Source organism: Perissodus microlepis, chromosome 9 (genome assembly GCF_051167445.1).
Source record: "Perissodus microlepis isolate ML-2025 ecotype Zambia chromosome 9, ASM5116744v1, whole genome shotgun sequence".
NCBI lineage: Eukaryota > Metazoa > Chordata > Actinopteri > Cichliformes > Cichlidae > Perissodus > Perissodus microlepis.
Window position 1 is genome coordinate 27,340,944 of NC_140469.1, and position 14,405 is coordinate 27,355,348.

General features: G+C 43.7%; 1 protein-coding gene across 1 annotated transcript; it reads left to right on the forward strand.

Annotated features, from left to right (window-relative positions):
- Positions 1 to 591: 591 nt before the first annotated feature.
- LOC146380645 (uncharacterized) lies at positions 592 to 13,968 on the forward strand. The gene is made up of 4 exons (XM_084940214.1): positions 592 to 770; positions 5,463 to 5,560; positions 10,712 to 12,232; positions 12,558 to 13,968. The coding sequence occupies exons 2-4, from the start codon at positions 5,543 to 5,545 to the stop codon at positions 13,248 to 13,250; spliced, it is 2,232 nt and encodes a 743-aa protein (XP_084796340.1). The 5' UTR covers positions 592 to 770; positions 5,463 to 5,542; the 3' UTR covers positions 13,251 to 13,968.
- Positions 13,969 to 14,405: the final 437 nt, after the last annotated feature.

Below are 14,405 nucleotides of genomic sequence, written 5' to 3' on the forward strand. Positions count from 1 at the left end.
TCTGAATGATCCCATAAATATCTAATTGTAAACAAGGTGAAGGAAATCTCATATAAAATTCTTCATAAATGTTACCCTGCCAGTCACTATATGGTAACATTTAAAAGAGGCATAAATACTAATTGAACTTTCTGTGGGGATCATGCAGAAACTGTGGCACATCTTTTTTGGTACTGTTCCTCTACACAGAGATTCTGGAAGGAATTTAGCAGTGTTGTTATTGTCCATATTTTAAGGGAGTTTTCTTAATGATGGGAAAATGTTTTATTCTGTTTCTTTAAGTTCTCCAGGAAGAATGATAAATGTTTTTTTTATTATACATTTCTTAATACGTTTAGCTAAATGTTCTATCCATAAATGCAAGTTTATTAATAAAACACCATATTTTTGCCTTTTTATAAGGATATGGAATTGTACATACAATCAATATCAGACTCAACCAACAAAAAGGCTCTCAGAACAATATTTATATATGTTGATTTTTTCGCGTACTCATATAATAATTTTTTTTTACCCCTGGTTTTGTATGTTCATGTTCTTTTCCTTCGTAAACTTCAACTGTTTGTATGTTGTATACTTACTGTGTTTCAATAAAGTTCAATTAAAAAAAGGTACATTCTAAATGAAGCTTCAGACGTCACTAATCACGTGACTCTGGCCAAACGAATCAAGCCTCGACACGGTGCTTCTGAAGCAGTGTGTTGATCTTTTTGACACACGTGCCGGAGCGTCAGCTTCAAGCGGACCATCACTACTTCTCACATCTAAAGGTAAGTGTCAAGGTAACTTTGAACTGAGTTCAGTCAATCTTGAGTTTTTCGAAGTTTTCTGTTGCTCTCTGTGAGAGAAGACCTTAAAGGCGAGGCTCTCCAGAGTGCAGCAAAACAGGAAACCACAGCTGGGTGTGTGTAAGTGTGCAAAAGAATAGATTAGAAGTGTAAGTGAGCCACGAGTATAGAATGGTCAAGTTTCGTGATTTGTTTTTCTCACCACTGATCACGCGCTCAACACTCTACATATACTTGCATCACACGCGCGCTCTCAAGCATCAGTATTGTACTATCCGGTCGTTAAGTCTGACGTCACTAGCCGTGTCTGGTCCTAAACTCTGCTGCAGGTCCATATATCAAACGATCACTATGGCATTACTGAGAGTTGAAAAACTGTCTGAAGTCTTTCATCTTTAATAAAATGATCAGCGTTCTGCTCTGCCAGGTGTAACAATTGAGTTTAACATCCAGGCATCCATGTAAACGGAATTTATGACATTTAACGGAGTTAGAAGTTAGCAGGGAGTTAGCTCGCTAGCTTCTATCTAAATACAATATAGCATGTCCTGACTGCAGGGTTTTGGAAACAAATTAAAACGTACAGCTCTGTTATCACTTCCAGCATAAATGAAGACAGAAAACTAAACAGCAGTGACGTTTGTAGGGTTACTGAAGTTGGGCTAGCTGGTATATAATGATGTGCTACGTGACCGCTAGCGACACAGCTATGTTAGCATAATATAAACAAGCTAACTTTTTTTCCACTCGATAAAAGTTAACGTGAGTGTTCTCGGTGGTCAGGAACAAATGTAATCGCATGGCAGGATGCTGTAAAAGGGCCAAACTTCAGCCAGGAGAACAACTGAGATAATCCCTCCACAATACGAGGTTAGTCATTCATATACTGCTGCTGTAGTTACATCCCAAGGTTTTAAAAACTGAGCTTCAATAAATGATTAGCGGTAATAAAAGCCGAGGGAGGTCAACAGTGATCACTGACTGTTTTAGGAGCTTTTTGAGATTAAATAGAAGAAAATACAAAACATTAAACATGTTAACAACACAAAAGCCATGTTAAACGCAGACTACTTTAGGCCCGGAAGTAGGATTCGTCACATCATCACTTAACGACCGGATTGAAATCAGTTACACAGTGATAAAAAGAAACAAAAATGGCAAGAAGCTGTTGTATTATTAACTGCAATAGCCGGTCACATGACAGCTACGGGAAGCCGCGCTTTGATCTCAGCCAAACCGATTTACTCAGGAACAAATAAAACACTAAAAAAAGCCAAACAATATTTTTAAGTTGTCTAAGTGACTTATATATCATGTTTAACCTGATTAGCAAAAGACCACAGGGGGTTTGAAAACGATGAAGCCAGGAGTTTGCTGTTCTTGCCGGCTCAGATATTTGAAGTTTACACAGCTACATTCTCACCTGAAAATATTTTAAAAGTTTATTTTGCAACCCATAAAGAGTAATAAGAGTAATATTATTACTCTTTCTTTGACTCTTTCTTTGGTATGATTTTTCAATTTTGTTGTCTGGGTGGAAAATCGGGAGAAATTTGGGAGAATGGTGGTTCCAGGAGATTTTCGGGAGGGGCAATGAAATTCTGGATTCTCCCAGAAAAATTGGGAGGGTTGGCATAGTCCAGGGGTAGGCAACTCCAGGCCTCGAGTGCCGGTGTCCTGCAGGTTTTAGATCGCACCCTAGGTTAACACACCTGAATCAAATGATTAGTTCATTACCAACTTCTGGAGAACTTCAAGAAATGCTGAGGAGTCATTTAGCCCTTTAAATCAGCTGTGATGGATCATGGACACATCTAAAACCTCCAGGACACCGGCACTTGAGGCCTGGATTTGCCAACCCCTGGCATAGTCCAATGTTTTCCTCTTAGCCATTCTTGGGTTTTAGCTGTGTATTTTGGGTCATTGTTCTGTTGTAAGACCCATGACCTGTGACTGAGACCTGTCTTTCTGACACTGGCCAGCACATTTCTCTCTAGAATCTGTTGATAGTCTTGAGATTTCATTGTACCCTGCACAGATTCAAGACACCCTGTGCCAGAACCAAGAACTGGAAAACATTCCTGACTGGAAACAACTACCTCTGCATTGCAATTGCACACACCTGCTGCTACATATTTTTAGTATTTCTTTTAGCATTATTTATATTATTATATAGTAGACTAGTATACTATTTTCCAGAGAACACTGTTGGAACACTTTATTTTATTTATTTTTAGGTCCCCATTCAATATTACCTTATTGTTAGGGCTGTTTTTTGTTGTGCATCTGCACTTTATTGTTGTCAATGTATACGCATGGGACAGTGTGAAACGTAATTTCAATTCCTTTGTATGGCAAGTACATTTGAAGGAATTGACAAATAAAGTTTTCTATTCTATGCTATTCTATTCTATTCTAGATGCAGCAAAGCAGCCCCAGAACATAACCGAGCCTCCCCCATGTTTCACAGTTGGGATAATGTTCTTTTCTTGATATGCTTCATTTTTCCATCTGTGAACATGGAGCTGATGTGCCTTGGCAAAAAGTTCAATTTTTGTCTCATCTGTCCACACAACAGTTTCCCAGAAGCTTTGTGGCTTGTCAACACGTAGTTTGGCATATTCCAGTCTGGATTTTTTGTGATATGATTTTAACAGTGGTGTCCTCCTTGGTCGTCTCCCATGTAGACCACTTTGGGTGAAACAATGACGGCTCGTGCGATCTGACACTGATGTTCCTTGAGCATGAACTTCAGCTTGGATCTCTTTAGAAGTCTTTCTGGGCTCTTTTGTTACCATTCGGATTATCCGTCTCTTTGATCTGTCATCAATTTTCCTCCTACGGCCACATCCAGGGAGGTTGGCTACAGTTCCATGGATCTTAAATTTCTGAATAATATGTGCAACTGTAGTCACAGGAACATCTAGCTGCTTTGAGATGGTCTTATAGCCTTTAACTTTAACATGCTTTTCTATGATTTTCTTTCTGATCTCCTGAGACAACTCCTTCCTTTGCTTCCTCTGGTCCATGTTGAGTGTGGTACTCACCATGTCACCAAACAACACCTGGAGTCCTATATATAGGCCCACTGACTTATTACAAGATTGTAGACACCTGTAATGCTGATTAGTGGACACACCTTGGATTAACATGTCGCTTTGGTCACATTATTTTCGGGGAGACTTTTTCTGGTCCACTCTCTCTCCCAGAAGAGCCCCGGGAACGCTTGTGTCGTCTTTGCATACCTCCACAATTACATATTGTTTAGTCTTTAAAATTTTTTTAGATTTTCCGTGTACCACCAGAGAGAGACTAAGTACTACTAGTGGTATGTGTACCACAGTTTGAGAACCACTGTTCTAAACCATGCTGTGAAACTCCTGGGGACCACCCCTTAAGGGTGAGATTAAAAGTATATGTGTATGACTGAGGGGCTGCCCCTCAGATCTGCTCTGGGAGAAACATGAGAATGTAGAAGAGGTGAAGGGAGTGTGTGTTTTTAAAAACAAAACAAACAAATACGTTCGATACAGTGCTTTCGGTTCGGTACGCATATGTATCGAACAATACAAAATTTATTTGTTTTATCAACTTTTCTTCCGACGATGCTGTCTGTGTTGAGCGCTCAGTGGATCTGCGTTCGACTACCCCGCCTAGGCTGCACTGTCGAGTGCAGATCCACTGAGCGCAGCGCAAGCTAGCAAGACAGAAGCCAAGCTCGTTGCAACATGGCAACTGCCTCAACGCTACCCGAAATTGAACCTCCCCCACCTTCATTCAGATCTGGCGTTTGAAACTATCTTGATGTTCATGTGAAGCATGACCCTGATGGTAAGCGCGTCATGGACAAAAGTAAAACAGTATGTCGGATGTGCCACGCAATGCTTGATTGGTGGGAACTAGTGCGTTAGCGCAGTTAGCTTGTTAACGTGTTGATGCCGTCCAGCCCCACGCACGGGGCGATCCACGGTAACTCGTTAACGGAGATTTGCAGCGTCATGGCGTTAACGTCATTTTAACGAGATTAACGTTCACAGCACTAGTGGGAACACAACGAATATGACTGCACATTTATGCTGACATCATCCTAGTGCAAAGACAAGTGGAAGCAGACAAAAACAACAAGCACGCATGCCGCAAACTTTACCAGAGTCATTTAGACAGCCGTTAGCACATGATTCTCCTTATGGGGACCTGATATGTTTAATATGCTGCTGAGAACATAGCCCAGAAGAAGCGTATAGAATAGCTTTTATTTTGGAAAGAGCCATTTCTCTGTAATAAACTCTCTTTTCCAAAGATGAGTGATTTCTCGATCAGATAGATTTATTTATTTATTTTTGTTGTTTCATCAACATTAAATTTAAAAACTGTACTTTTGAGTTAAAATATATATTTATAATTTTAATAAATGACAAATTAAAAAGGCATGAACATTTTTTTTTTTTTTTGTATCTAAAAAATATTGAACCGTGACACCAAAGTATCTCTCCTGCTACTGGTCTGCCATACTGCTAAATTTGGTATCCGTGCTCAAACCTCTTGTGTCTGTTTGCCCACCTCGGGAAGCAAAAATTTTGTTTATTTTGTTGTCAGATGAACATATGAGACACTTTGACTCTTCAGTGCAGTGTGGAGCCTAACAAAGATCTGTTTTGTGTCCCAACTGATCAGCAGAAGGAGAAGAGTCTGACGGAGCAGCAGAGGAACATTTTCAGCTACTTGGACTCAGCTCAGCCACTACAGAGAAAACAATGAGCTCAACACAGAAGGTGACAGACAGAGCAGGGCGATATGACCAAAAATATTTATCACAATATACATTTGAAAATTTGCGATAACAATATAGCTGATGATATAATTGACACTAGACAAAATACTTTACAACTCCGCAACTTTATTAGTGCAAAAAAAAAACCATCTATCTATTTTCACTTAAACAAGCAGCTGTTTTTTATGTGTATTAAAGTTATATAAAAATTTAACAGTGCAAATGTAAATGCCCTGGAGCAAATGTCAGCCAATTTCCTCTGGAAAATCCTTTTGGTTAAACTGTCAGCAAGCAATTTGCATTTGCACTGTTAAATTTTTATATAACTTTAATGCACATAAAAACAGCTTCTTTAAGTGAAAATACATTGATGGGTTTTTTAATAAAGTTGTGGAGTTGTAAAGTACTTTGTCTCGCCTCAATTATATCGTCAGTCTCACTATGGGGAACGCTCTCTCAGCCTTGTCCTCAGAAGCCTCTATATCATTACTCCAGCCATTATTGGCTGGCAGTCGTGACGCTTGCATCAGGGAGGGGCCACCCTCCTCCCTATAAAAGGGTGTGACGCAGCGTCACCCGTCATTCAAGATAAGCTCACCTCTTCCTCGCGTCATGCAAGGAGGGTGATCTGGTGAGACACCTCACTCATGTTATCACAGAATGGGGGTTACGGAATAGAGTAACCTCAAGTTCTCTTTCAAACATTCGTTTCGGTGTCTCACTATGGGGATATGCAGACTCCCGTATTGCCAGATAAGCCCTTCTGAACGACTGACTGCCAATTTAGGTCTCGTGGGGACCCACACTTAACGCAGTGTGGGCTAGAGATGGTGCAGTGACATCCAACCTGTAAAACCTTGCAAAGGTCAAAGGTGAAGCCCAGCTCGCAGCTGCACATATCTCTTCTATAGAGACACCCCTAAAAAGGGCCCAAGAGGTTGCCATCCCTCTGGCAGAATAAGCACGAAGTCCCTCCGGCGGGGGCAGACCCGTGCTGGAATAAGCCAATTGGATCGCCTCAACAATCCAGTGGGAAATGAGTTGTTTGCTAACGGCTTGCCAAGATGTGGTTTAGCCCAGGAAACAAATGGCTGATCCGACCTCCTGAAAGCCTTCGTTCTCTCTATATAGGTACATAAAGCCCTAACTGGACAGAGAGCATGTAGGCGCTCCTGTTCAGGGGAGGAGAGAGGAGGAGGGCAAAAAGCTTCCAGCTCTAATGGGGTGCATTGGAGAAAAGGATTTTTGGGCACAAAGGCCGGATTTGGCCTGAGTGTGACTCTAGAGTTATCCCGCATGAATCGGGTGCACTCTTTGTGTATTGACAGCGCATGAATATCACTGACACGCTTTGCAGATGCAAGGGCCAGGAACAATGCAGTCTTCAAAGACAGGATTTTTATTTCCACCTGGTTTAGTGGTTCAAATGGTGGCTGTGAAACTGCCCCCAGCACCAGGGATAAATCCCACGTGGGAACAAGAAGTTTAGACACTGGGTGGAGCCGTCGTGCCCCTTTCATGAAACGGCAGACTAGCGGGTGATGGCTCACTGGGCCATCCACGAAGCCCACATGGCAGGCTGAAAGGGCTGCTAGATATACTTTAATTGTGGAAAAGGCCTTTCCTTTATCTAACAGTTCTTAGAGAAAGGAGAGAATTGTTGTGACAGAGCACTGAAAGGAGAGAGTGTGAGACTTTCCACACCATTCCTCAAATACCCTCCACTTGTTCTCATACAATGATCTTGTGGAGGGGGCTCTAGCACTCTGAATAGTGGCTATAACACCCTGGGGGAGTCCTGCTGTACTCAGATTCAACCTCTCACGGGCCAAGCCCACAGGGCGAGGCGCTCGGGGTGAGGGTGAAAAATCTCCCCCCTGGCTTGGGAAACTTGGCCTCGTCGGTAAGGGAGAGGCCAAGGTTCGCTCCACAAGAGGGGCATAATCTCCGCTAACCAATGTGACCTTATCCACCTTGGGGCGATCAATATCATTGTTAGCCCTCTCTCTCACTCTGGTTAGAGTGGGAGAAATTAAGGCCAGCGGAGGGAACGCATAAAGCAGAGCATGTGGCCAGTTGTGAGCTAATGTGTCTACCCCTAGCAGAGCCTCCTGGTCCCTCAGCGAGAAATACAGTGGACACTGAGCGTTCTCCCTCGAGGCAAACAGATCGACCTGTGGCTGGCCAAAGCGGGTCCAGATTTAGGTCACCACATGTGGGTGCAGGGTCCAGTCCCCGTACTGCGGGTTTCCCCTGGACATTAAGTCTGCTCCCAAGTTCAGAGCTCTTGGAATGTGAGTAGCTCTCAGTGACAACAGATTGATGCTGCTCCACATGATCAGTCTGTAAGCCAGCATGTGCAAAGGATGGGAACGTAACCCGCCCTGTCTGTTGATGTACGCCACAACAGTGGTGTTGTCTGTTCTGATCAGAACATGGTGGTTTCTCAACAGGGGAAGGAAGTGTCTTAGTGCTAGAAATGCTGCTAGCAATTCTAGCCAATTTATGTGAGCACCCCTCTGTTGTGAGTCCCAGCTGCTGCTCACTACTCTGCGGGATGTGGGATTTCTCCAACAGTGGAGTGCTGCAGCGCAGTCTGCTGTCACTCTGATATGGCGGTGGGTATGGCGCTTTCGATTCAGTCTCAGTGATGCAACCCATCGCTGAAATTCCCTCATATGCAGTCTGCCTAGTGGAATGACCGCCAGTGAAGACGCCATTAATCCCAGCATCTGCAGGCATTTTCTGAATGGGAGATATCTTCCCAACTGAAAAATGCCGGCATGTGATAGCATTTTTTATTTTCTTTTTACTCTGTCCACAGAGAGACACGCTCTGAACAGGCGGAGTTTAGAGTTATTCCTATGAAAGAGATGGCCTGAGCTGGCTGCAGGACACTCTTATGGTGAAACCCAGAGCCATCAGATGATCCACTGTCAACCTGGTGTGCTCTCTTCCCATTATTTCTGACTCTGATAGCAGCAGCCAATCGTCTATGTATGACCTCAGATGCTGATTCCGAGCCCGTAGGTCCAGTATCGGACGCAGTCCCCCTCCCTTCTTGGGCACGGGAAAATACTTTGAGTAAAAGCCGCATTGGCTCTGCTCCTGGGGTATTTCTCATACTGCTCCCTTTGATAGCAAGGTAGTTATTTCTTCTTGCAGGATCCTGGCTGATTCGCCTTTTGCAAGAGAGAAAATCACTCTGTGAAATCGGGGAGGGGTGGTTGCGAATTGCAAACGATAGCCTCGCTCTAATGTCCTCACAACCCATTCTGGCGCAGCGAGAGCTCGCCATCTCTCTATTCTTGCTGACAGCTGCCCCAAAGACAGGCGCTCCACAGTAGACGGAGCTCTGGCTCCGTCTTGTGGCGGAAACTGGACCTTCGGGCCAGACCCGACTGCGCATGCGCGGGCGGCGCGCGCTTGACCAGCGCTTATGGGGCCGGACACCACTGAGGGAATCAACCCCGGTGTCTGGGTGCGTGGGGGCATTATGTTTTTCAACATACTTTCTGTGTTTTTCACACATTTTTCCCGCAACGGGTGAGGTTTTTTTTTTTTTTTTTTTTAAATAGTGTGTTTTGTGAGACTGACATGCTTGATTCAGCTGAACAGTGTCTCATCGTCTCTTTGCTGAAATGCGCTCTGTGGGATCGAACTCGCGTCCCAGGCGCTGAAAGGTGGAGGCAGAACACACTTCTCCGAACGGGCTCCGGAACTGAGCCCTGGAGTGAACTTGGAGCCCGGGCTGGTCCGGCTCCGATCTCCCCCGTGGGGGATGTTAGGCATGTTGTTCTTCTTGCGGTCCGACTGCTTGGCTGGTGGTGGGGCACCCTGAGCAGCAGCAGGCGGGACATGTTTCCTGGGCCAGTGGGTCTTAGGGTTCTGTGATCCTAGGGGACCCTGGGCCGTGACCTGCGGGGCTGGTTGGGTGACGAAAATGGCTTTGCCCAGCAGCGTGTGACCTCGTCCACGCATTCGGGGAAAAGCGGCAGTACCTGCTTAGTAGTGCGCTTTGCTTTGGGGAGCCTTTTACCCTCGTATCGTGAGGTGGAGGTCTCTGTTGTCACCGCAACGTCAAATAGCTCCATGCCGCGGGACTGTGTGTCGGGTTATCACAATCGGCCCCTTGTGTCGCAGAATTCCGACCAGAGGGGGCAAAGAAAACGTCGTCATCCTCGTCCGAGACGAGATGTTCCGACGCTCCCTCAGAGGTTTCGCTGAGTAGCTCATCATTAGCCTCAAGGGAATCAGACAACATAGCTTCGCAGCTGACCTCGGCATCATCCACCAGCGGGAGGACGATATCCATCTCGTCGACCCAGCTGGTGCCTGGTGTGGCGGACTCAGTGTGCTCCATCGGTGGGCCGATTGGAGACAGCATTGGGTCGTTCCAGCATTGGGTGAGACACCGAAACGAATGTTTGAAAGAGAACCCACGTGGGCCCAAATTTACTGCATGTGGCGTCTGTTCAGTCACGTGTCTGTAGGTGGGTCTAAAATTGAGGTTGTTGACGGAAAACTGCTCTGATGCGGCTAGATAGGCATGGTAACTACTGTTAATCACGTGGCTACCGGCGAAAATAACGGAGGCAATCGGGACGGTAAGCCAATTTCTGTCTTAGCGCATTTGCGCTGCTGTGTGTTTTTGTGGTCTGCTTTTGTGGCTCATTCAGTGAATTTTGGTCTGATCGTGGTGAAACTTGGTGTGTGGAGTCAGTGATAGCCCTGGAAGCTAACCAGCCCATCTTTAGCCGGTTACACGAAGTCTGAAGAATTTCTGGTTCGGTTTTGTTTGTTTAGTGGACTTCTGCGCATTTACGTAACTGCTCGTTTAATCACGGCTTGTTTTCGGTGTGTTTGGTGGTTGTAGAAATGGTTTATATGACATTTTAGCTGAGATTCTGAGGTTTCTGTGGATACCACACGTCTAGAGTTATATTTCTCAACCCGCGTTATAACCGATTAAACGTGATCTCCTCCTTTTTGCCCCCGGTACTGGGGGCGTGGGGCTTAAGTGGTTAAGGTGTTTGGTGCCAGACTCCACCTTCAGGTTTAAAACTAGTGTTAATGGAGGGAGTTTGAAGGTTGAGTTTGTTCCACGACTGCATTTCACTCACTGCCTCTGTTTTTATCTCTGTCACTGCAGGACCAACATGGAGCGAGAAGTCAGCGCTCTCAGGAGGCCGACAAACCTCACAGAAGAAAGAGAGAGAAAACACACACCTGTGACGAGTGTGGGAAAGAGTTTACTCAGAAGGGTCATCTAAAACAGCATCAGGTCATCCACACTGGAGAGAGACCGTTCAGCTGTGACTTTTGTGGAAAGTCTTTTTCCTTTAAAAGTTCCCTAAGAAAACACCAACTCATCCACAGTGGAGTTAAAGCGTACAGCTGTGATGAGTGTGGGAAGGATTTTACTGTGAGGGCTTCACTAAAACAGCATCAGGTCATCCACACTGGAGAGAGACCGTTCAGCTGTGACTTGTGTGGAAAGTCTTTTTCCTTGAAGGGTTCCCTAAAACAACACCAACTCATCCACAGTGGCGTTAAAGCGTACAGCTGTGACTTGTGTGGAAAGTCTTTTTCCTTTAAAAGTTCCTTAAGAAAACACCAACTCATCCACAGTGGAGTTAAAGCGTACAGCTGTGACGAGTGTGGAAAGTCTTTTTCCTTTAAAAGTTCCCTAAAAAAACACCAACTCATCCACAGTGGAGATAAAGCGTACAGCTGTGACGAGTGTGGGAAGGATTTTACTGAGAAGCATAAACTAAAACAGCATCAGGTCATCCACACTGGAGAGAGACCGTTCAGCTGTGACTTGTGTGGAAAGTCTTTTTCCAGGAAGGGTCACCTAAAACAACACCAACTCATCCACAGTGGAGTTAAAGCGTACAGCTGTGACTTGTGTGGGAAGGATTTTACTGAGAAGGCTTCACTAAAACAGCATCAGGTCATCCACACTGGAGAGAGACCGTTCAGCTGTGACTTGTGTGGAAAGTCTTTTTCCTTGAAGGGTTCCCTAAAACAACATCAGGTCATCCACACTGGAGAGAGACCGTTCAGCTGTGACTTTTGTGGAAAGTGTTTTTCCTTTAAAAGTTCCCTAAGAAAACACCAACTCATCCACAGTGGAGTTAAAGCGTACAGCTGTGATGAGTGTGGGAAGGATTTTACTGAGAAGCATAAACTAAAACAGCATCAGGTCATCCACACTGGAGAGAGACCGTTCAGCTGTGACTTGTGTGGAAAGTCTTTTTCCAGGAAGCATTACCTAAAACAACACCAACTCATCCACAGTGGAGTTAAAGCGTACAGCTGTGATCAGTGTGGCAGAACTTTTACTCAAAGTAGCAGCTTACAGAGTCATTTAGTTACCCACTCTGGAATTAAGGCATACAGCTGTGAATTCTGTGGAAAAACTTTCAGCCGGAGAGGGCACCGAAATACACACCTACGCATTCACACCAGACATGATGTGTACTGCTGTGAACAGTGTGGCAAAGAGTTTATAACAGACGCAAAGTTACAACGACACATGTTTACCCACACTGAGGGACGACCTTATAAATGTGACCTGTGTGAGAAGACTTTTAAATCTCCACATTACCTGAGAGAACACCAACAGATCCACACCAGAAAGAGACTCTACAAGTGCAGTTACTGTGAGGTATGTATTTATATTTTGATCTTGTCATTTTAGCCTGACTGTTTGGAACAACTCTGCTCATTAAACTGTGTTAGCATGTTAGCAATTCTACTGCATGGAAAAGCAGCTCTGAGTGTTTATTCAGATTTTCATTTCAGTTATGATTTTAGTATTACTGTAGTATTATGGTGGTAGTATTGTAGTTATTGCAGCCCAGTAAACTGAGTGTGTTAACTGAAACAGTCAAATGTAATTGGACGTCTGCAGAGATGCTCTTTATTTCAGGCGATGTTCAGGATAAAAATGTTGAAGGACTGACTTACACGGTCTTTGTGTCTTTGTTTAGAAGCAGAGCGACACAGATGGATCCAGTTCTCAACCCTGTCATCACTGTGGTGGTGGGAAAAACTTTCATTGTGACCTTTGTGGAAAAACTGTCAGTTGGAAAGCTGACCTAAAAAGACATCAACGTAGACACATTGCAGACAAACTAAAATACTGCAAAGAATGTGGGAGAAGCTTCACCACATCAGGTGACTTAAAACGACATGAACTGATTCACAGTGGGGTTAAAAAGCACCTCTGTGATCAGTGTGGGTCATCCTTCACCACGGCATGGGAGCTTAAATCACACAAACGAGTCCACACAGGAGAGAAACCATACAAGTGCGGACACTGTGACAGAAGCTTCTCACACTCAAATGGTCGTAACTATCATGAACGTGCACACATGGAAGGAAACTACAGCTGTGACCAGTGTGACAAGAGCTTCAGGAATCTCAGTTCATACTCCAAACACAAACGATCCCACGTTACTAATAAACTGTTTCACTGTTACCAATGTGCCAAAACATTCACCTCATTGTCTGCTCTGTGCAAACATCAGCGTGATCACTCAGGGCTGAAATCACTCCCATCACTGGATCACAGTGAATCTGAAGAGACAGAAAGATCCTCTGGTTTCAGTGTCAGACTCAAAAAGCTGGAGATCAGGCTCCACAGAGTTCAGATAGAATCATTTAAACTTGATTTGAACTGAACTGGTCTTGATTAACACATGGAGGGCTCGGGATCTGATGGTAAATAATGTTTTGTGTCTTTGTACACATCATACAGTTCAGCTGTTCTGGCTTTAATATTTTCAGCTAATAAGGTGAACTTCATACAAACTTTGTGTTAGAAAAATCAAACTGTGTCTCGTGAGTGTGTATTGTGACTGCTCCATCACAATGTATAATTTGACTTGTGAGGTACACAAGGCCAAGGAGAAAAAGGGGATAGTTTACTACGTGCTATAAAAACACAATCCTTAATCTTTGATCTTGCAACTTTATCTTTCTGTTCTGGTTTTAGAGTCATTGTTTTATTGACTCGTACTTTGGGAATCACCTCGTTGTGAGAAAAGGATAAGCTGGGAGAGAATGCAGCATTATACAAGCAGAGTGTTTTAGCTGTATCCGTAGATCTAAGACATAAACCTGTTATTAAAAAAAAAAAAGTTAACTGAAGTGCAGATTTAATTTTAAATTATTTCATGAACTGTCCAGGAATTACAGAGAGCTTTATCCTGATATGCTAACATTCTGAGTGTATTGGCTCTATGACAAGTATTTGTAAATCATTAGTAGTTACTCTTGCATAGGTGTTTTGCTTGTTTGAAATTTGATTCACTTTTTCTTACTGACCGTTGTGCTCGTATAACATGTGAATCTCCCGAGTGTGGCATTAATAAAGTTTGTGTCTATGCCAAACCTGAAGTTTAAACTCCTTTTTTAAATTTACCAACATTTCTGATTTGCAGCTAAGACTGTGACATGTTTTCATCATTTACAAGCCAGAAGAGTGATCACTTTTGAAGCCTGGTTGATGCACAATTCTAGGACTACTAGTTCTAGTACTACTGCTACTGCACAAAGCATATTGTTCAGGAATTTCACAGATTTAAGTCTAATGTGTTGGTTTCAGGTAAACTTGTCTTGGAGGTGGATAGGATGAAAACTTCCAGCATCACATAATGTTTTCCGATCAGTAGGTTTGGAGTAAAAAAAGAACTGGACGTATATTTGTCTTTTTTGGTCTACTTTGATGTCAAGAAAGTTAACTTATTTAGAACTGTGATCAAGGATAACACACAAACCCTTGCAAATGTGATGGTAAAAGAGTCTAACATCTAGGTGTTGCAGGTGATAAAGAT